Below are 20,582 nucleotides of genomic sequence, written 5' to 3'. Positions count from 1 at the left end.
CTCACTTTGTAGACCAGGCTGGCCTCGAACTCAGAAATCCACCTGCCTCTGCCTCCCAAGTGCTGGGATTAAAGGTGTGCACCACCACCGCCCGACTTAAATGTATATTTTTTGTGTGTTTTTTTATTATTAAATTTGTTGGTTTTATTTGTTTGTCATTTTATTTGAGTTATCAATTCATTTTTGTAGGCTAGCCTTGAACTTACTTTTGTAGCTGAGGGTGATCTTGAACTCCTGATCTTTCTACTTGTATATCCCAGTGCTAGAATCACGGGCATATACCATGACCACGTTCAGTCCTAATTTTAGTTTTAAAATATTTTCCAGTAAAATATTACCTATTTTGTTGACTGTTTTAGGTCATCCCTCCAAATTTTTATCTGTCTTGATAAAAGTGCACCATCTACACTGCCCTAGTCCAACCTTGGTGTTACAACAAAGAAGTTTCCATTCATTATTAGAAGGTTCTTAACCAAAAAAAAAAAAAAAAAAGAAAAAAAATGTTCATTTGCCGGGCGTTGGTGGCGCACGCCTTTAATCCCAGCACTTGGGAGGCAGAGGCAGGCGGATTTCTGAGTTCGAGGCCAGCCTGGTCTACAGAGTGAGTTCCAGGACAGCCAGGGCTATACAGAGAAACCTTGTCTCGAAAAACCAAAAAAAAAAAAAAAAAGAAAAAAAAAAAAGAAGGTTCTTGTGTGCTCCAGATCTTGTTTGGAGATATCAACTCTCTTTAAGATGGAGGGCAGGTTTTTATTTAAAAACAAAGCAATTAACCTTTTAAAAGATATTGTAAACATAACATATGGTCATTATTGAAAATTTAGAAAGTAGAGAAAAAGATGTGGTAAGATGGCTCCACAGGGAACAGTGCTTGGCCCACAAGCCTGACTTGAGTTCTGTTCCTAGGACCCATGTTGGAAGGACAGAATCTCCCCAGAAAACTTAATCTGATTTTCCTGTGTGCTTCGAGCATGCCATGTATACACACGCACACGCACACGCACGCATGCACGCATGCACGCACACACACATACACACTCACTCTCTCACACTAAAACATAAAAAAATAACAGAAAAGGATAAGGAAGAAAATATTCACAACTTCATCATCTGAAGGTAAATTATTCTGAGTTTGTGTGTGTGTGTGTGTTTTGGTTAGACTTTTGTGTTATTTTTTGCCTTTTGCTGCACACATTGTTAGCTATGTTTGTGATAACCTTAGAACATTGTATTTTCTTCCTTTTGACTAATGTATTAAGAACATGCCAACATACTTGGTTAGTATTTTATTTGTTTTAAGCTTTAGTTTACTTAAGAAATGTTTTATTACATTTATTCTTCGACAAGATAAACTTTATTTTTTAGCCAAAAGTTTTTGGACTATTTTTATGTGTATAGATTTTTTGTGTCTTTGTACACATACCATAGAACCATTAATATTTCAGATTATTTATTTATTTAAGGCAGAATCTCATGTAGTTTAGGCTTGATTTGAACTCACTATATAGCCAAGAATGACCTTAAATTTCTGATCTTACTGCTTCTACCTCCTTATGCTAGGATTGCAGGCATATGCCATCACATAACCTGCTTATATGGTGTTGGAGTTGAGATTATGTCCTTAAGAGAGCATTCTAGAAGTGGAATTTTGGGGTCAGAGGGGCTCTTAGGCTTTTCATACACATTGCCCGTTGCTTTCCAGGTACCTATCAGCCCCCTTTCCTCCTGAGCCTGCTTTCTTGTCTTAGGACTGCTGGCTGATGATGCAGGGCAGCATGTAGAGTCCTCAGCTCTCATTCCTCTCCCTGCTCACGTGACGACCTTGACAGTGCTGCTGGATGTTCTGGAAGAAATTTCAAGTGTTCTGGGGTCTCCTAGCCTTCAGATTGACTTAGTTGTTTGGCATGAACTTCTGATCCCTGAGATGTTTTGGTTTCTCCTAGCCCCTGTCCTGGTTTTCGAGTAAGTGAGCATTTTCCTAATTTAGCTTCATATACTTTCCCCAGGTTTTCTGGCTGTTCTACAGTGACCTCCTGGCTTCCTTCTTACCTGTGTTTTAGGGTCCTCAGGTCTGTGGTTATTGGAAGATCCACTCTCTTCCCAACCTGTTCTTGGGTTGGTTGTCTTTGTTGTCAGTCTTCTCTATGAGTTCATGCTCCTTTGATTTCTCGGCTTCCCTGAAGCTTGCCTTCTTCTGTTTGGTTTGGAGCTCAAGTCAGGTGTGATCTGAGCTGTGCCTTTGATGCTCTGGGAGTGACCATCATGGAGCTTTCACTTCTGCAATCCCACAGGGAGCCAGAATTGCCTCAAAGGATGCTTTCTTTTCCTGCTCAAGCTCCTGCTTCCCCTGGATTCACTTTCAAAGTTTCTGTGTTTTCCTTTGAGGAGTGTTCTAACCTTTCAGGGACTCTGTGGCACATAGTGAAGAAACCACATGGAAGCTGGTGGCCAGAGTGACTTGTCTGATGTGTAGACAGAGGGCCAGAAGTAGAAGAGCCATTTGTGTCTACTAAAGAATTGAAGGGGCCACTCAACACTCAGTAATTGTCTTAGTTAGGGTCACTATTGCTGCAACAAAACACTATGACCAAAATCTATTTGAGGAAAGGGTTTATTTGACTTACACTTCCCCATGACTGTTTTATCATCCAAAGAAGTCAGGATAGGAACGCAAACAGGGTAGGAACCTGGAAGCAGGAGCTGATGCAGAGAGCATGTGGCGAACACTGCTTTCTGGCTTGCTCATCCTGGCTTGCTCAGCCCGTTTTCTAATAGAACCCAGGACCAACTGCCCAGGGATAGCAACACCCAAAATGGTGCTCCTTCATCAATAACTAATTTCTAAAAATGCCTTACGTAGACATTTTCTCAATTAAAGTTCCTTCTTTTCAGGTGACTCTAGCTTTTGTGTCAAGTTGAAGTAAAGCTAGACAGAGCAACAATCAAGAGAAAAATATTCATGTATAGTATTTTGAAAATAAAACCAGTACACAAAACTGTGAACAAAATATCAGAACTTAAGATAATGATACTGATCATTAAATGGTCTGTGACAGCATGTTGACTGTGGCCAACTCCCAAGAAGTACCCCATGCCCCTCTCCCTCATCCACCAGCAAAAACAGAGATGGGAGTTTCCTTTGATATCATTCAGCTCATCATGTGTGGCTGGTGTGCTGCTGATCCTTTTTGGAGATAACCCTTGGTAGGCCTCTCTCTAAGGCTGAGTTTTTATAACATCTGATATGAAAGATTCTAACCTGTGTTTTTCTTCTGCCTAGCATGCTAAACCTATTTTTATTAGTGCTTTCTGAGACTCCAATTTTAAACACACATACACACACGTCTTAACTAAAACATAATTACACACAGACAAGCAAGATAACTCAGTAGTAAAGGTGCTTGTCGCTAAGCCTGACCACCGGAGGTTAATGCCTGATGACCTTAGTTTGATCCCTGGGACCCTTAAGTTAGAAGGAGAGAATCAACCCATAAGTTGTCTTCTGATTGCCACATACTTTATGGCATGTGGCATGTATTATACTAAAGTTGGTAAAACTACATACATATAAAAATAAGTGTAACAGAATTTTAAAAAATAATTGCATGTAGCTATAAGTTGTAGTGCTGTGTTGTGTTCAGTGTCTGATGACCAGGTCAGAGTGACTGGCGTATTTATCACCTACGACAGTAATCACTGTTTTGTGTTGGAAGCATTATAATCATCTCTACTATCATTTTGAAGTGAAGGAATGTCTCCCACTTGCTAACCCTGAGCCACATAACAACACAGACAATTGTGCCCTTGTTTAGTTCTCTGGAACTGCTTGCTTCCAAAGAGGTTTTGGCCATTTTTCTTCTTTAGGTCTCTATATGTTATTGTAAGTTAATTTTATCTGAATTAACTTAAAATTCTAATCCATCTAGTGCAGCCTTTCTTCTTTTTCTTTCCTTCCATTTTTCCTTTCTCCTTCCCCTCTCCCTCTCCCCCATATGTTTGTGTGTGTGGTGTTTTTTGAGACAGTGTTTCTCTGTGTAGCCCTGACTGTCCTGGAACTCGCTCTGTAGACCAGGTGGGCCTTGGACTCACAGAGATCTGCCTGCCTCTGCCTCCCAAGTGCTGGGATTGAAGCCATGTACCCTCACTGCTTGGCTCATCTAGTACAGTTTTCAATAATCTGTTCTAGTGTTCTGTTCTGGATGTTTTTTTGTGAGAGGCGTTCTGTAATTGCTAAAATTATTAAAACTTCCATAATTATGCAAACATTGGTTTAAGGTATCTTAGGTGCACTGGCTGCAAGGAACAGAAGTTTAGTTGGAGTTAGATTAGTGGGAAAGTATTGGATAAATATAGGGAACCTTCTAGAACACAGCAGGGAGAACAGCTAGATTTTTGTGGGTTCTGGATAGTTACTAGGTGGTTCTTCTGTCTGATCCTTTCCCTCTGAGGCCTCAGTTCCATACTACATTTTATGTCAAATGTCTCCATTTTCTTTTTCCTTTTTGCAGAAGTCTTTTTGCTTGAGAGCATGCCAGTGATTAACTGTAGCCACCAGCCCTGTCTGTGAGGTTGTACAGTACCATCAGACTATAGTTTTGGGGTCACTACACATTCTCAAGGGACAGCATAGGCCAACTCTCCCTTCCTGGCTCAGTTAGCTGTGGGATGATGGTGTTGTTGTTGTGGTGGTGGTGGGGTCAACTGACACAAAATATCTGAACATTATCACAGAATGGAGTAGAATTTGGTAAACTAGACCAGTGAATTTTTTACAGTGGGTAAAGATAAAGTATCCTTGCCCCGAGAGAATCCAATACCAGTAATAATAGTTGCTTTGCAGAGAATCAGATCTGAGCAGAGAGAGAAAGTCCAGGTGAGTGTGAGGTGGACTATATTCTGTTGGAAGGCCTAGTTTGAGCCACTCTTGGACTTAGAGCTAGAGTTCTACAAGGTACAGAGAGGATAAGCTATCCAACAGAGAACATATGCAAAAGGCACACATGATTCTGCCAGACTCTCCCCTTGGGCTCAGTGTCAGTGTGGATGACATTTTGTAAATGTTAAAGAGCTAGAGGAGATTTTTAAGTGGAGAAAAAACATGCTAGTTTTTAATCTATCAAACATTTATTAGCTGTCTGTTATAGGATCCTTCTGGGCCCTAAGAATCCTAAGAGAAATGAAATAAATTCTTGCCCCTCTTCCCTCTTTGGTGACAGTCTCACTATGTAGTTCTGTCTAGCCTGAAACTCATGTAGATCAGGTTGGTCTCAAATTCAGGAGATCTGCCTGCCTCTCTCTGCCTCCAGAGTGCTGGTATCAGAGATGTGAGCCACCGCACCCAGCCTCTTCTTTCCTTCTGTTTTCTTTAGTGATTGATTTTTCAGGTACTGCACTTGGACGACAGTCTGCAACACTGCCTTTATGGGCTGGTTCAAAGCATTCCAAGAGTGGTTCCTTTTTGGTCTTGACTTTAATGCATTCTAGATCATCACAGCACATTTTGATCGAAAGCAGAGGTATCAGTCACATGTGCAGCCATAAGAAAGCTAGAGTGACTGGCAAAGGTCATATCTTATAGAAGAGGTGTTGTTTAATGTTGTTTTAAACTTCTTTTCCAAACAGAAAATTGGAACTGGATATTCCAGCCAGCCAGAATACTGTGGGTGAACCTACTGTGAGGAAAACTGAAAATCATTATCATTCCAAAAGCGTAGGGGTGGGGGTGAGAAGGTGAGAGGACCAGAGAGTATTGGGAGAAATGGCTGGGTGAGGAGAGATGAATACTCAAATCACAAACACTCTTAAATCAGGCCTGAGACCACAGGCCTATAATCCTGGCAGTCCTAGTGCATGGGAGGCTGAGACAGGAGGATTAAGAGTTTGAGACTAGCCCAGGCTAGAGTGATACCCTGACTCAAAATAAATAAATAGATAATAAATAGGAAAGAAAGAAGATTCACTTTTTAATCCTATGTGAAGTTCTAAAGTAAGTGATACCAGTGGTAGGTTTAGAAAATAAGAATAATGGTTACCACTGGCGAGAAAGAGTGGGACTGTCTGGAGGGAGCCCACACTTTCTGTGGTGAGAGGGTCTTGAATGTTGGTGGGGCTTGAGTTGGGTGTAAATGCATTCTCGAACCCCACTGAATAGTATCCCAAAGGGTCATATATTTTACTGTAAATCTTAGTTGTCTCCTACCCCTAAAAGACCCTGTGAACCCCAAACTTAATAATGGGGGTTGGAAGGAAGCTGCCAGCAGTACAGTCATTAGTCCAAGGGTTTCTGGGCAGGCCACTCATACAAGTTCAAGTCTAAAGGCTGAAAATCCTGACGTTTGTTGACAAGGGCAGCAACAACAGGAAATATCAATGGGGCACACTCTGAGGAACCCCAGCTTGTTGGATAGTGCCCCGTATTTGGTGTTGACCTTTCCTATTCAGTTTACTGTCCCACACATCTATATTCTTTAAAACACATACCCAGGCATGCTTTACTAGTTCCCTGTTTATCTCTGTCAAGCTGACAGTGGCAGAGTGTGTTCTTAACATGCTGGAGGTACTGGTTCAATTCCCAACACTGGAAGAAAAAAACAAAAAAGTTTGATGCTTCCAAATTAACCATCGTAGGCCCATGAACATTAAAACTATGTGTGCTGAAACATGTAGAGTGAAGTGCCTGAGGTCTTACTTCAACGTAAAGGTAACAGGAGCTGTTTGCATAGATAGATGGTAAATGGCAAAGAGTCAGCAGAATGCTGATTGTGGGCCATGAGTGGTGACTATGTGAATGTCTGCAGTATGGTCTTTGCAGCTTTCCCTTACCATTAGTTTATTGTGTGTGTGTGTGTTACTGCATGTGTGATGTGTATAGGTCTCCAAGGACGTCAAAGGCACTGGATACCCAGAGCTAAAGTTATAGGCAGTTATGAGCTTCCTGAGGGGTTCTGGGAACCCAACTCTGGTCCTCTGCAAGAATAGTATGAACTCCTAACAGGTGAGTCATCTTTCTAGCCCCAGAAAAAAAAAATTTATATGACAATGGTTCTGAGGGTAAAGGCGCTTGCTGCCAAGTTTGATGACCTAAGTTCAATCATAGGACCTCCAAGGTAGGAGAAAGAAACAATTCATTCAAGTTGTCCTCTGTCCACACGTGTGCCTTGGCACTGGTAAACAAAAGTAATTTTTTAAAACTTTTTATTGATTCTTTATAAATTTCACATCTTGTACCCTAATCCCATTCATCTTCCCATCCCTTCACATCTGCCTTCTGCCCTTCCAATCCCCTCTCCCAAAAAGAAAAAAACCAAACTGAAACAAAGCAAAGATATCTCACTGTGGAAGCTGTAGTATGTCTTGGTGTGTCACAGTATGTCCTTTGCCCAAACAGCCTTACTTGCAGATGTTCATTGCAATGACTGATGGTCTGACTCAAGGCCTCTGGCTCCTGCTACACTATCAGTAGTGGATCCTCACCGGGACTCCTCTAGACATCCTGTTGTTGCCCTGGGTCATGGAGATCCTGCAGCTTTGAATCTACAGGACTAGGTCAGACCCTCATGAGCTCTAGTAGTTGGTAGGATGGGGTGAATATTGGGATGGGCAAACTCAGAGCACTGAATCTGGACCTGTGGGGAAGCTGAGTTGGTCAGCACACCAGCGCTTTTGTGCCCTGGACACTGGGGCCAACACCTACTTTGCCTGGGTGAGGGGTGGGGCTAGCCCCCCTACTTCGTGACCTCAGGGTCTACTCTCCAGCTTGCTGCAGGTATTGGGTGAGATGGGAATGGATCTTTCCCATGCTACCTGATGGCAGATAAGGAGCTGGTCCAGCTTCCCACTCTCACAGCCTCCAGGCCAGCTCACCCACATGCCACAGACAATGAGGGCTAGGAAAGAATTGTTTTTAAGATGAGAAAAATACAAAGATTCTGCTATTACATTTGGGAATTTAGACTGTGGCTTGGGGGCTTCATTAATGCTTTTAAGAGAGGGTACCAGATAACTTTGCATCTTTGAAAAGAAACTTAAGACTCAATTTTTTCTGGAGGAAGAGACCTAAGAGGAGCCAAGGGAGGAGGGGCATGAGGGAGGAGGTGAAGCAGTTCTAAGGTTACGGTATGGAATGGCCAAGATGTAGTGAACCCACTTGATTGACTGCGTGGGTCAGGGTCAGAAAGAGACCTGGAGCTGGCTACAGTATTGGGTGAAGGGACTCAAGGGCTGTATATCACATACCTTTGATGCCATTGGGTGTTCTATCACCTGGCCGCTGGGTCCAGATCAAACACTGGAAGGTGGTCTTTCTGGAGCAGCAGTAAATGTAGAAAGCTAAGGAAGCTTTAAGCAAGGTGTTAAGCTGATATGTTCTAATATGAACAGTTGTAACAGAGACAACGGCAGACAGGATTTATCTTTGCAAAGCCCTTAGGAAAATGTTCACAGGGTCATGGTGGAGCCAGAGCTTAGAGATCTGCTTTGTAAGGGTAGGCATGGCTCCTTGATGCTTTCTAGGTATTTGCCAGTGGAGTGACTTCTTTCTCTGTTAGCTGAGGATGCCGTGGGACTGATCACAGGGCTGATGATTCATTTTCCTTACCTGAAGTGGGTTTTCATTTCCAGCACAAGGGTTTTATTTCTGTTTCTTTTGTTGTTTGTCTCGTTTTGTTTTGTTTGAAGGAAGGGATCATTTACAGACAAGGCTGAGTGTGTCTTACTGTTTCTGTGAGCCACACTGTCAGTTCACTGCCTGAGCAAGAAGGGTGCTGACACTTTTGTCCCATGCTGTCCTTAGGTGACTTGGTGGGCAGAGAAGCTGTTTCCCCTTTGGGAAACTTTATCATCCTTCCACAAAAAAAAAAAAAAAAAAAAAAAAAAGGCATTCTTAAGTTTGGTCCTTCTATCCCTTTCTGTATGCTGAGAGAGTGGAAAACTGGGACTAGGTAGATTTTCTGTTGTTGCCGTTTTAATGTGGGAGCTTTTACAGTGCTAGGCAGACAGGTTTGGTGACAGAGTACATGAGTACTTGCTGTACGGCAGGCACAGGACTGGTGACAGGGTGCTACAGTAAGTCAGTCATCATGTTTGCTCTTGGCAGTTTATAGTGTACAGAGGAAGAAGTGATCAGACCAGGAATCACTCATCCTAGAATTTAATTACACTTATATCCTAAAGAAGTAGATGCTGGCACTTGGGAGGCAGAGGCAGGCAGATTTCTGAGTTCGAGAGTTCGAGGCTAGCCTGGTCTACAGAGTGAGTTCCAGGATAGCCAGGGCTACACAGAGAAACCCTGTCTCAAAAAACAAACAAACGAAAAAAAAAAAAAAGATGCTGGGCACAACAGGGGACTGGTACCAGGGATAATCTGAGAAGTCTTAGTTAAGGAAGGAACGTCCAGAAACTTAAAGCATAAGTAGAAACTAACCATGCCAAAAGAGAAGCATGTGCAAAAGGACCATAGGCAGGCTGAAGTATGCACAGCACTGGAAGCAGGGAGGCTCTCACTGGGGTCGGGCTATGTGAGTTGAGCACTGGCAGGCTGTAGTGTCTGCAAGAAGCTAGGACATCTCTTTGAGCCTTCCAGCCATGGGCAGCAGGCAGTGTTTGTTCTAGGAAGGCTGAGATACTAGCAAAGAGTTTCAAACGGATAAATGCCATTGGGTATCTGTTTCCAGATCACTTAGCTGCAGTGGGAGAGTGGAGCATGGTTCTTCTGACCAGGAGAAGCAGCTGTGGAATTCAGTGAACAGAGAATATGACTCAACTAGCATCTCCTCACCACTTTTTACATTTTCCAGATAGCTAGTTTGACAGCAGAGTAGTGAAAGTATAGCTTTGTTGCACAAGGAAGGCCCTTTCTCCATTATACTTAGCTGCTGGCAAGCCAGGCCAGTGTGCTTTGGAGCCTCACACAGAATTCTGCGATTTCTTCAACTTTTCTCTTTTGTACCAGACAGGTAGGTGCCTTTTATAAAGGTGGGATTTGAGGAGGAATTTTCTCCAAACCCCTAAGGGAACTCCCTGAACTAGAGATGTTCCCTGGTCACTGCAGGCCTAAAGAGGAAGAAGCATTTAGTTGCCAGTGATCGCATGGTTTGCCTGGGCTGTGGTTTGGTTGGGTTCTGAACCCCTGACAGTATTGCCATTCTTTGGTCATGTGCCTACAGCCCTGCTGGGAAGAGGGAGTTGAATATCTCAAGTATCCCCATCTGGGTGTTCTTTCTACTTGGGGAAAAGACTGCTTTGATATATTCCCCAGAAGGACCCAGCACATGGTGATTTCAGTCTGAGGCAAGAGAGAGACTGACTTTAGAAAAACAAGCCCAAGTCTTCACTGCAGTCAGTGCAGACACACACGTCACACTGACCTTTTCTCCTGTGCAAGCTTTGCTGTGCTCTTACCATCTGTTCTAAAGCTTTAAAAATTATCACTCCTTCTGAAACTTCTGGCAAAGTTGTCTTCAGTGTGAGTCAAGTGTGGATGGCGTTTGTTAGCTTCTTGGTCATCCCTGTGTGGGCTCAGAAACACTGTGGACAGAACATGAAGTATGCTTGCCTAGAGGACTCTGCCACTATGGGTGGGCAGGTGGAGTTTTTAATACAGGGCTTCCTTACCTCCTATATTCTTAGGAAGACGGAAGCAGGGCAATGCAGATAGTTCAGTCTTAACTGGAGCCTAACTTGATTAGGATTTAGGAGACTTTTTTTTTCCTTCTTTTAACCTATTTGTCCCCTGATCCCTGTATTTTATTATTTTTTTGCCTAGCATCATTTGTAGGGAAAGGTAGAGCTGCTTTGTTTGATGCTAAGAAGGAGGCTGTGTGCATCGAGTCAGATTTGCCTTCCCATGTCCGCTGTAGAACCATCTGTAATCCAGGGCGTGGAGGACCTCAGCATAAAACCTGTGAACTTCATCTCCATGTCTGCAGATGAGGAAATGGAGGCCAGAGAAAGAGTCATGGGCCAGGGCTACCCTTTCATAAGCCCTCAACTGTTGCAGTTCCACCTCACCTAGTTGATGCAGTTTTCTGTCTGACCCTTTCAAGACTTTTCTTTCATGCTTATTTTCTCTTTCTCAGGTAATTCCAGGAGAGGCTGCATTCCTCCAAGCACACTCACTGAGTTTGCTGTTATTTTAAAGGGAGGCATATTTGCATTGAGAGCAGAGAGTACAGAATCCCTGTTCCTTTGACCTTTGTCTTGTTGATCTTAAGCAGGTAAATGCCACTCTCAAAGGTGTAGATAGGACTTGGGTTAGGAAGGGAGGTTTCCTTTTATGTGCAAAAAATAAGCTGGTGCCATATGTCACATTTTTATTGCCTAGAATTTTGGCCCTGATTAAAAAGTAACAGCAAAACCTCTTTGGCAGCAACTCAAAAAACCCTGTCTGAAAGTCAGGATGAGCGTCTGTCCAGCTTCTCGTCTTACCCTTCTCATGCCTGCCCAGTTGCACCCAGCACTGCTCAGATAACCAGCATAGAGGGCTCTCTGTCTGTTTACCTTCCCTCCCAGACTTACCTTTCCTTCCTGAGTGCAAGTCACTGCAGAAGGACTGCTGCCACCCTCCATGATTCAGTGTCTGGTGAAGAGGCCATAGAGGTGCTGCTTGCCTCCACTGCAGTACTGTTTATGGATGCTGACTCTCATGATGGGGTCCCAGAAGATCTTATCTTTGTTGTCTTTGAAAAGCTTCTCTTTGATATTGTGATCTGTTGTTGATATAAGCACTGAGAGATTTTGCTCCAAATTATATAAATTTCCCAGCCACGTGGAGAGACCGTAATCCATGCCCTGTATACTTCGTTGCCTTACAAACACAGAGGGCCATCAGTTCTGTCCTAGCTTGTATCAGACTGACACCTGTATTGCAGAGTCTCATTACCAGCAGAGAACTAGACACTTTTGATGTCTTTATGTATTCAAGAAGTAGAGGTCCTAATTGTATCATTAATTTCTTTGGCAACTCCTTGAATCTGTGCTGATGGAAGCCTTTCTCAGGAGAGTATTAGGGAAGCAACTCATCCTAGGGCTTTCAGTGATGTGGGATACATTAGAAAATGCAAATTAAATCACAGTCAGATGAGGACACATGAACATGAATAGCTACCTGTAATCAATGAAAAGACCTGTAACCATGCACTGGGGAGGACATGGAATTAGAACTTCCATATGGCTGATAATCATTGTGAAGGACCATTAGGGCAGTTAAGCTTGTCATGTGGCTCAAGAATGACTACCTATGTCTATAAAAAAGGCCTTCTTTCTGTACAGATGTTTACTTTGTACTAGCATAAAGCTAGAGACATTTACGTGTCCCTCCATGGTAGGTGGATAAACTATGGGCATCTGTACAATGGAACAGTTGAAAAAAAAAAACAAAACAAACCAAGCCCTAAACTACTGATACCTGTAACCATGAGAATGAATCTAGAAATCTGCTGTGGGAAAGAAGCCAGGCATGAGAGTCTATGCTGTGTGATTCTGTTTAGGGCGAGCAAAACTAACGCACAGAGAAACTAGAGCTCAGGTTGCAGGGTTTGAGGAAGAAGAGGGAAGAAGGTCTACAGAGGCAGTTCCCTGTTGTGATAGTTCCAGCAGTGCATGATGCTGTGAGGCCATTGTGATATATGCACAGTTGGTTTAAAAAGGAAACTGCAGATAGATGAGGGGTCGTGTGGAATTTCTTGCTAATTATCTCTGTGTTCCTGAATGGAGAACTTAATCTTTCTTTGTCTATTTTATGTAGGAGAAATAGCCACATGGAAATTCTGGGTCTATGGGCATGGAAGTTCTGAGTCTTTTCTGGCAAGAACTTGTTAACCAATATATGCTCGTGTATTGGAGTTTGCTTACAAGTATTCTTTTAAGGTTGTGGAACATTTACTGTGTTGCTTCCTGTCTCTGCACATCAGTAAGATCTGAGGCAGAATAATGGAAGCTCAGTGTCTATAAAGTGTTTAGCGTCTATTAGCGTCTATAGTGTTGAGTTCTATTCACCATTAAGATAAAATGTGACTTATTGCTTGTGTCTAAATCTAGAGTTTTCAAATAAAATTTGGGTTTCCGTTTTAGGTTTTTAAATTTTCTTTTCTCATTCATTCATTCATTCATTCATTCATTCATTCATTCGGGGGAGGGACATGTGGAAGTCAGAGGACAGCTGTAGGAATCAGCTCTCTCCTTTCTCTTTATAGGTGACAGAAATTGTACTCATTTTGTCAGGCTTAATTTTGGATGCCTTTACCAGCTGAGCCATCTCTGACCCTGTGTCTCCTTACCTTTAGAAATTAGCACTGCTGACTGGAGCTGGGGGTAAGAGTAGCTCACTTGGTAGAGTGCTTGCTGTGTAAACATCAAGACCTGGGTTAAATTCCCAGCTCTCATATAAAAATCCAGGCATGTGGACCATGCTTGTAATCCCAGCACTAGGGAAGCAAAGATGGGAGGATTTCGGGGTGCTTGGGGCCAGATTTAGCCTAGTTGGAAAACTCCAGCCCAGTGAGAGACCCTGTCTTACAAAACAAGGCAGGCAGCTCTGAGGAACTATATCTAAAATTGACTTCTGGTTTCCACATACACATGCATGTACACCGAGTCCATCGTCCTGCACAGTAACAGCTATCTGCATGTGTGGTAGCCTTCACAGCCATTTGTACTTAGTTTTCCATGATCTCTGCCACACTTTGTTGCCTTTTCTATTCTCTATGTAAAAATTAAGAGGGAAATGAATTCATTATTAAATTTTCACCTCTCCTAGTAGTTTACTCCATTTGCTCCATAGTGCACTGGTAGTGGCTGTCACCTTTAGGATGACAAATCTTACTAGGTTTTGATTTTTATTTTATGGTTAATTTTTTTCCATTTACACATGGACCCTTTTATAGGCATAGGTGCTTAATAGTGTGGTTCTGACTATGTTGGGTAGAGTAACCTGTTGCTTTGCTTTAAGATTTAATTGTAGGTATTGCAAATCTGGCCTGGCCTGCTGAGTTTCAGCCCTAGCTGGAGAGATCATGTTTCTGCAGCACTGCTCCCATCTGGTGGCTGCTATCTCTCATTGCAGCAGCATGACCTGCTTCAAAATGGAGTGGCTTGTCCTTCAGGGATGTTAGGTACCACACATTAAAATGCCTTTAAAGTACAAATTCTTGGGAGTGGGAACATTCATCAACTCTTTAGGAAAGAAAGGTAAGAACTGTGATGAACAGTTTATGAACTAATGTGTATATCTGTAAGTCATTTTTAAACATTTTTTTAAATGAAATGAAGGGTTACTTATTTCTAGTGAAGGAAGTACTCATTTGCCCATTTAGTTCAGCAGAGACGTTGGTTTTGCCTTCTTTTATGAAGAGATATTGTGCGGGGTTTTTTGTGGGTTTTTTTGTTGTTGTTGTTGTTTCATTTTGGTTTTTGGTTTTTGGGTTTTTTTAAAGTCATGATAGCTGAAGTAGAGGGAACCAGTTTTTGGGTAGTCAGGATAATGATACCTCTCCAGGTTCTGCACACAGCTAGCTATGAAACTCCTAAAGCTTCTGTTCACCTCTTTACCCACAAAACATTTTTTTTTTTGTGGTGTTGGGGACTTTATGGTGCTACTCTGGTAATCTGTAACTGAATGAAACTGTAAAGTATCTGGCAAAATGAATATCTTCTTGGACTATATATAAAACAATTATAAATATAAATGGAGGGTTTTATGTTTTTGCAACTTTCTCCAATGCTAATACACTGTAAGCCATGGTTCCAACAGGTTTTTGGGGGTGGGGTGGGGGAGAAAAGAGAAATGGTGCTACAATATGTACATGTACTACTAGACATGACTGATACATAGTTCATGCATTTAATTTTTGTTGCATCTCTTAAAGGTTGTATATTCTTGGAATTTAGGAAATGTGGACTGGGTATGGTGATACACATTTGAAAATCTTGGCATTTACGAGGGCAAAGGCAGGAGAATCAGCTCAAAGCCAGCCAAGGCCACATGAGACCCTGCCTCAAAAAAAAAAAAAGAAAGAAAAGAAATTTAGGAAGAAATAGAGATGGAGAAGAAGAGAGGGAGAGAAGACTTAATTTTTGATGCTGAGTGTTCTTTTTAAAAAAGTAAGTACTCAGCTGGGTGTGGTTTTACACGCCTTTAATCCCAGTACTCAGGAGGCAGACACAGGTGGATTTCTGTGAGTTTGAGGACAGCCAGGGCTACACAGAGAAACCCTGTCTCAAAAACCAAAAATAAAAGTAAATACTCAAAAATTTTACATTTAAAATTGATAATGGAACAGTTTAATCTATTGCAAGAAAATAAAAGCCATGGGTTGGTTTTTTTTTTTAAATGAAAATATTAGCGATACAGTGGTTGCTGTTATAGATTCCATAGGAAGTTTCAGTGTTTATCTGAATACTAAAGAATGTAGTTGTAGTGACAGGCAGTAGGGAGACATGTAGTCTCTCATAAGTCTTTGTCACAATGTGGATTTGGATTCATTTGAGTGCATTAACATTTTTACAGAACGATGTGTGTTTTATTAAAACAAGGAATGATACTTTATGAATAAGGCTCTAGTGGCTACAGGGAATAGATTCCTACTCAGGATATTTTGAACAGTTACTATAAGGCTAGTAAGTGCTGGGGACAGGCACTGAAGTGTCACCAAACCTCAGGGCAGTCAAAATGGCTCCAGTGGATTCCGAGTCTTGATTCTCAGAAACCTAAGATCTCTGTGTTGGCTGCTTATTGGTTTCTGTCAAATGACTGCTAGCTCAATACTCTATCACAACCTCAACTCAAATGACTTCCCACTGTGTGCACTTCTAGCCAACTTGTACTCACTTGTGTAAAGAACCAATTAGTGATGCTTTTGCTCCACGGGATTGATGACCATGACATTTGAATTAAGTCATGAAGGTACGCAAGGCAGACAGTTGGGCTGTGCAGGAGTCTCCTGTTACTCTTGAATGGGAGGTGGAACAAGAAGGGGAAGAAGAAAGGAAAAGCAGAGTCCTGAAATAAACTGACAACTGTTCATGTTAGCAAGCACTGGGAGAATTTTCTAGCTTCTCTGATGAGAAAGGAAGTACTGGGCTTAATAAGAAGACCCTTGTAGTTTCTTTGGAAGGTTCTTCTTGATTCTGAGATAGAGATTCAGGGCGTCTCTGACTCTGGCTCTAAGTTCCAAGAGTGTAAGAGTGCCGTCTAGGCCAGCATGGTTTGGAGCCTGGCTGATGGCGGAATCAGTGCCATGAGAGGTGCCAAAGGGTAGCCAGAGTTCCTAACTGACTGCACATGACTCATCTTCGTGTATCCTTCTCACAGGTGGATTTGCTCTTGTCTTTCTGGTGAGAACAAGCAATGGGGTGAAATGTGCCTTGAAACGTATGTTTGTCAACAATGAGCATGACCTCCAGGTGTGCAAGAGGGAGATCCAGATCATGGTAAGTGCTGCACATTGTGACTGCGGCTTCTTCTTTTTAAATGTTACATATATTTTTAAATTGCATATTTCATTAATTTCTTAAAATATGTTTTGATCATATTCATCTCCTTACCCCAACTCTTCCTGGGCCCTCTCCCATCTCTCTATCCATGCACCTTTTGTGTTCTCTCTCTTAAAACCTTTGAGTCCAGTTCTGTGTTGGCTGATTACACCTAGGTGTAGAGCCTGCCCTGAAGTGTGGTTGATATACTCACCATTGAAGAGAACTGACTTTTCCTCCCCAGTAGTAATCAAATACAATAGTCCCTCAGCTAGGGGTGGACTTCATGTCTGCCTCCCCTCCGTGCTGAGATTTGTCTGGTTTGAGCTTTCGCAGGTCTTGTGCACCATTTTATAACTGATAGGAGAAGTTCACGTGCGCATTTGCCCTGTGTGGAAAACACTGCTTCCTTGAAGTCTGGCTCTTAAAATCTTTCTGCCCCCTCTCTCACATAGATCCCTGAGCTTCACTGGGTGTAATACAGGCGTCCTGGTTAGGCTCAGCACTCCAGAGTCTCTTATTCGTGCACATTGGCCAGTTACAAGTTTCTGTGTTAATTACTAGCTACCTCAAGAAACTTCTCTGATGAGTGTGGGGCAATGCACTCTAAGTGAATATAGCGGTAAGTCACTAGAGTCAGCTATGTGTTGCTATGTCAACTTGAACACAATAATAGTAGTAGGTTTTACCCTCCGGTCCATGATTTACCTTCTGAGGCTGCTTCTCAACACAGGTATACTGTGCTGCCTAGGAAAGTCACTGGCTGACACCTTCCTTGAGTTGGCAACAAGATCTTACATAAAGTGGGACCAACAACCAAAATATCTAGGGTTCTGTTCCTCCCTTTGATCACCCTCAACTGGAAACTGAAGGGAAAAAGGAACTTATTGGGGGTAACCTAGCAGTTTAACTCAGAAAAATAGTTTGGAACCTTGGGAAAGCGTTTAATATGGAAAGCTCAACTCTTTGTGAGCTGTTCTCTCTTTCTGCCTTCCATCAGTTGCCAGCCTTTTGTTGTGGTCTGGTCACCAACCCTCTGAGCCCTTCTGTATCCTGTGAACATGTCCTGACACAACTTTATTCTTTTTAGTTTATAGTATTACTTCATAACACTCTATGATTCCATGTATAAAAGTTCATGATTAGGTATAATTTATTGTGGCATCAGAGTTATACCTTAATTTAAAAAAACAAGCTTGCTAGGAGAGATGGCTCAGCACTTAAGAGCTTGTACTGTTCTTCTAGAGAACCAGAGTTTGATTCCTAGCATCCATATCACAACTATCACTATGACTCTAGCTTCAGAGAACCTAATGCCTCTGGCCTCTCAGTGCACCTGCACGCGCATGCATATTGGTACACAGACCCATAATTAAAACAAACCCTTGAAAAATTTACTAATTTGTGCAGATCTAAATTTCTACCACTATTAAAGAGTGTTTCAGAAGTACATGCTGGTGTGTTTATGATGCAATTGTATGTTACTGTGAAAACAGTAGCTGAATTTAAAAGAAAGATTGACCATGGTGTGATAACCAGAGCAAAGTGAGACTTCTTCTGGAGAGCTGCTTAGTTGTTATTTGTTGCTTTTCCTTCTGTTTGACAGAATGCATAATAGAAATGCTTAAATATGTACACGGTTATTTTTGGTATTTCCACAGCTTTTGTTTATACCGATATAATGCTTCACCTGGTATGCTTTATGCAGTCCTGCCATCACAGTGTGAGTTATTTAAAACAAGAAACAGAATACTTTGACACACTGGTTAAGAAAGTAGATCAATAAGTGGGTGAAATCAATGTTTGGTGGTGGCAGAAACAGATCCATAGGAATCACCTCTTTAGTGCTCCAGATTTTAAAGCCTTGGTAAAAAGCAGAAATAAAAGTTAGGTGCAGTGAGAGCCTAAAACTAAGTATATTTGGGAATGATCAAATACTACAGAGCCAGCCAGCAACCCCCCCAGGCTGAAGACCACAGGGACCCATCTGTGATGGGTCGAAGGTCCTCTGCTTGCCCTGTCTCCTGCACATGGGAGGTTCTCATATTTCTACCCCCTGTTCCTTCTCCTTCACTTCTTCTTTCCTTCCATTCCTCCTTCCCCTTCTCTGGCTATCCCTTCCCACGTGCCTCCATCTTGCTCAACTGTCACACACCTTCTCATCTCTGCTGCTGTTCCATCTCTCCTAGAATGCCCTTCCATTCTTTTACCTATGTTAGAAAGCAATCCCATTCTTTCCTTCTCCTACTCATTTGGAAACATGAGGGATTACTTTGTGCTAGCAGAGAAACCAAAAAGCACAGGCCTGAAAACTCAAAATTAATGGGTCCAATTAGGAGCTTAGTTGTATGGGATCATGTTCTGGTCCAGTGATGCATTAATATGGCGGTTTGGCTTTGTTTTTAATTTGGATTTTATTTTATCAAAGCTAAGTCAACTAGGTAACAAGCACACGTCAGGCAGCCCTACACCATCCTCCTGTGCCACCTCAGGATCCTAGAAGTCATCATGGTAGTTGATTCTTTGAATGTACTACCCAAACCACTTTAGTTCTTGGTTTTTACTTCATTTCAGACATTGTTCCCGTGGGATGTAAGGATTTAGCTGTTTTCATCCTGCAGGGCACCCTATCCGAGGTATTAGCTTTATCCTCATCCAGAATTCATTGGAATGCAAGTCAGTTTTGATAGTGGGTCGTGGCTGTGGCAACTTTGGTTTTCACATTGCTGTGAGAGGGATCTATTCCTGGTGCATCTCCTGCTGGGCATCAGCACTGCCACTTTTCCATGTGGCCATTCTCATTAGGACTTGCTCTCAGTGTTCTGCATACATTTCAGCAATGTGATTCCAGGCTCTCCTCCCTTAGTGTGGTAGTTTGAATATGCTTGGCCAGGAAGTGGCACTATTTGGAGGTTCGGCCTTGTTGGAGCAAGTGTGTCACTGTGGGCATGGCTTTAAGACCCTCCTCCTAGCCACATGGGAGCTAGTCTTCTCCTAGCTGCCTTCAGATGAAGATGTAGAACTCTCAGCTCCTCCTGCACCATGCCTGCCTGCACTCTGCCATGCTTCTGCCTTGATGATAATGGACTGAACCTCTGAACCTATAAGACTGCCTCAATTAAATGTTGTCCTTACAAGAGTTGCTGTGGTCATGGTGTCTGCTCACAGCAGTAAAACCCTAAGACACTTAGTAAGTCATGTTTTAAATGTGCAGATATAGCTAGTTTTCTGCTGGAATACTCTGAGGACTTGTCCTGGGATCCTGACTGGATGGACCCCACACTAGCTGAAGTTCTCTGGAAACAACTTGTTCCTGTTGTGGAATTCCCTGGGCTCCTGTATCTTGGCTTTCCTTTTGGTCAGCCTCCCCAGCCCACTTTCTCCTTCACCCTTCCTTCTGTGGAGGTGATCACCCAATAGCTTCTCTATGAATTGGGCTTCTGGTGTCAAATTAAAGGAGTTTTTGTTTAGTCTTCAATTCTGAAGACTTTCTCCTATTTTTTTCTTCTAAAATTTTAGTTTTACACTTGTCCATGAACCATTTTTAGTTCACTGTTATATAAGCCTTGAGGCTTTTGTTGAAGTTCTGCTTTTTTCTTATGAATGGCAAATTGTTTTGAAAAGGAACCCCCTACTCCCCTGGTTGTGAAATGTCACTTGAGCTAGAATTGTAGCTTAGAAGTAGCATACTTGTGTACATGTACAAGGCCCTAGGTTTGACCCCCAGCATCCCTACCCCCAGGAACTTAAATTGTGGGGATCCATTACTAGGCCTTTCTTTGTTCTCTTATCAACTGTATGTATCTCTCTCCACCTATTTCTTGTTTATTGTAGCTGTATAGAAACCCCTCCTTCCCTGACAGAGTCTGTAGCCTTGGGTTACCTTAACTGTGTAGCCTTGAACTCCTGATTCTCCTCCCTTCATCCACCAAGTTCTGATATTACAGGTATATGCTACCACAGTCTGCTATCAAACAAGATTCTCTCAGATTTTCCTCAGAATGCTTTAAAATATTCTAGTCTATAGTATATTAGTTTCTTTTCTCACCAGTGTGACAAATGCCTAATAAAAGCAACTTAAGCAAGGATTTTGGCTCATGGTTTATGAAGAGTTA

The 20,582-nt window shown here is 42.3% G+C and overlaps 1 protein-coding gene across 1 annotated transcript in view; it reads left to right on the top strand.

The window, feature by feature from the left end:
- Positions 1 to 20,582, top strand: part of Aak1 (AP2 associated kinase 1) — a gene marked incomplete at its 3' end in the record, with an annotated part of 115,541 nt that overhangs the window by 59,590 nt on the left and 35,369 nt on the right. Inside the window, exon 3 of the mRNA XM_028762501.1 lies at positions 16,307 to 16,425. Coding sequence (XP_028618334.1) covers positions 16,307 to 16,425 — 119 coding nt within the window. The remainder of the gene's footprint in view (positions 1 to 16,306; positions 16,426 to 20,582) is intronic.

This window comes from Grammomys surdaster, unplaced genomic scaffold (assembly GCF_004785775.1).
Source record: "Grammomys surdaster isolate TR1022 unplaced genomic scaffold, NIH_TR_1.0 133, whole genome shotgun sequence".
Classification (NCBI taxonomy): domain Eukaryota; kingdom Metazoa; phylum Chordata; class Mammalia; order Rodentia; family Muridae; genus Grammomys; species Grammomys surdaster.
Note: the sequence above shows the minus strand (reverse complement) of the source record. Positions and strands in the feature narration are given on the sequence as shown.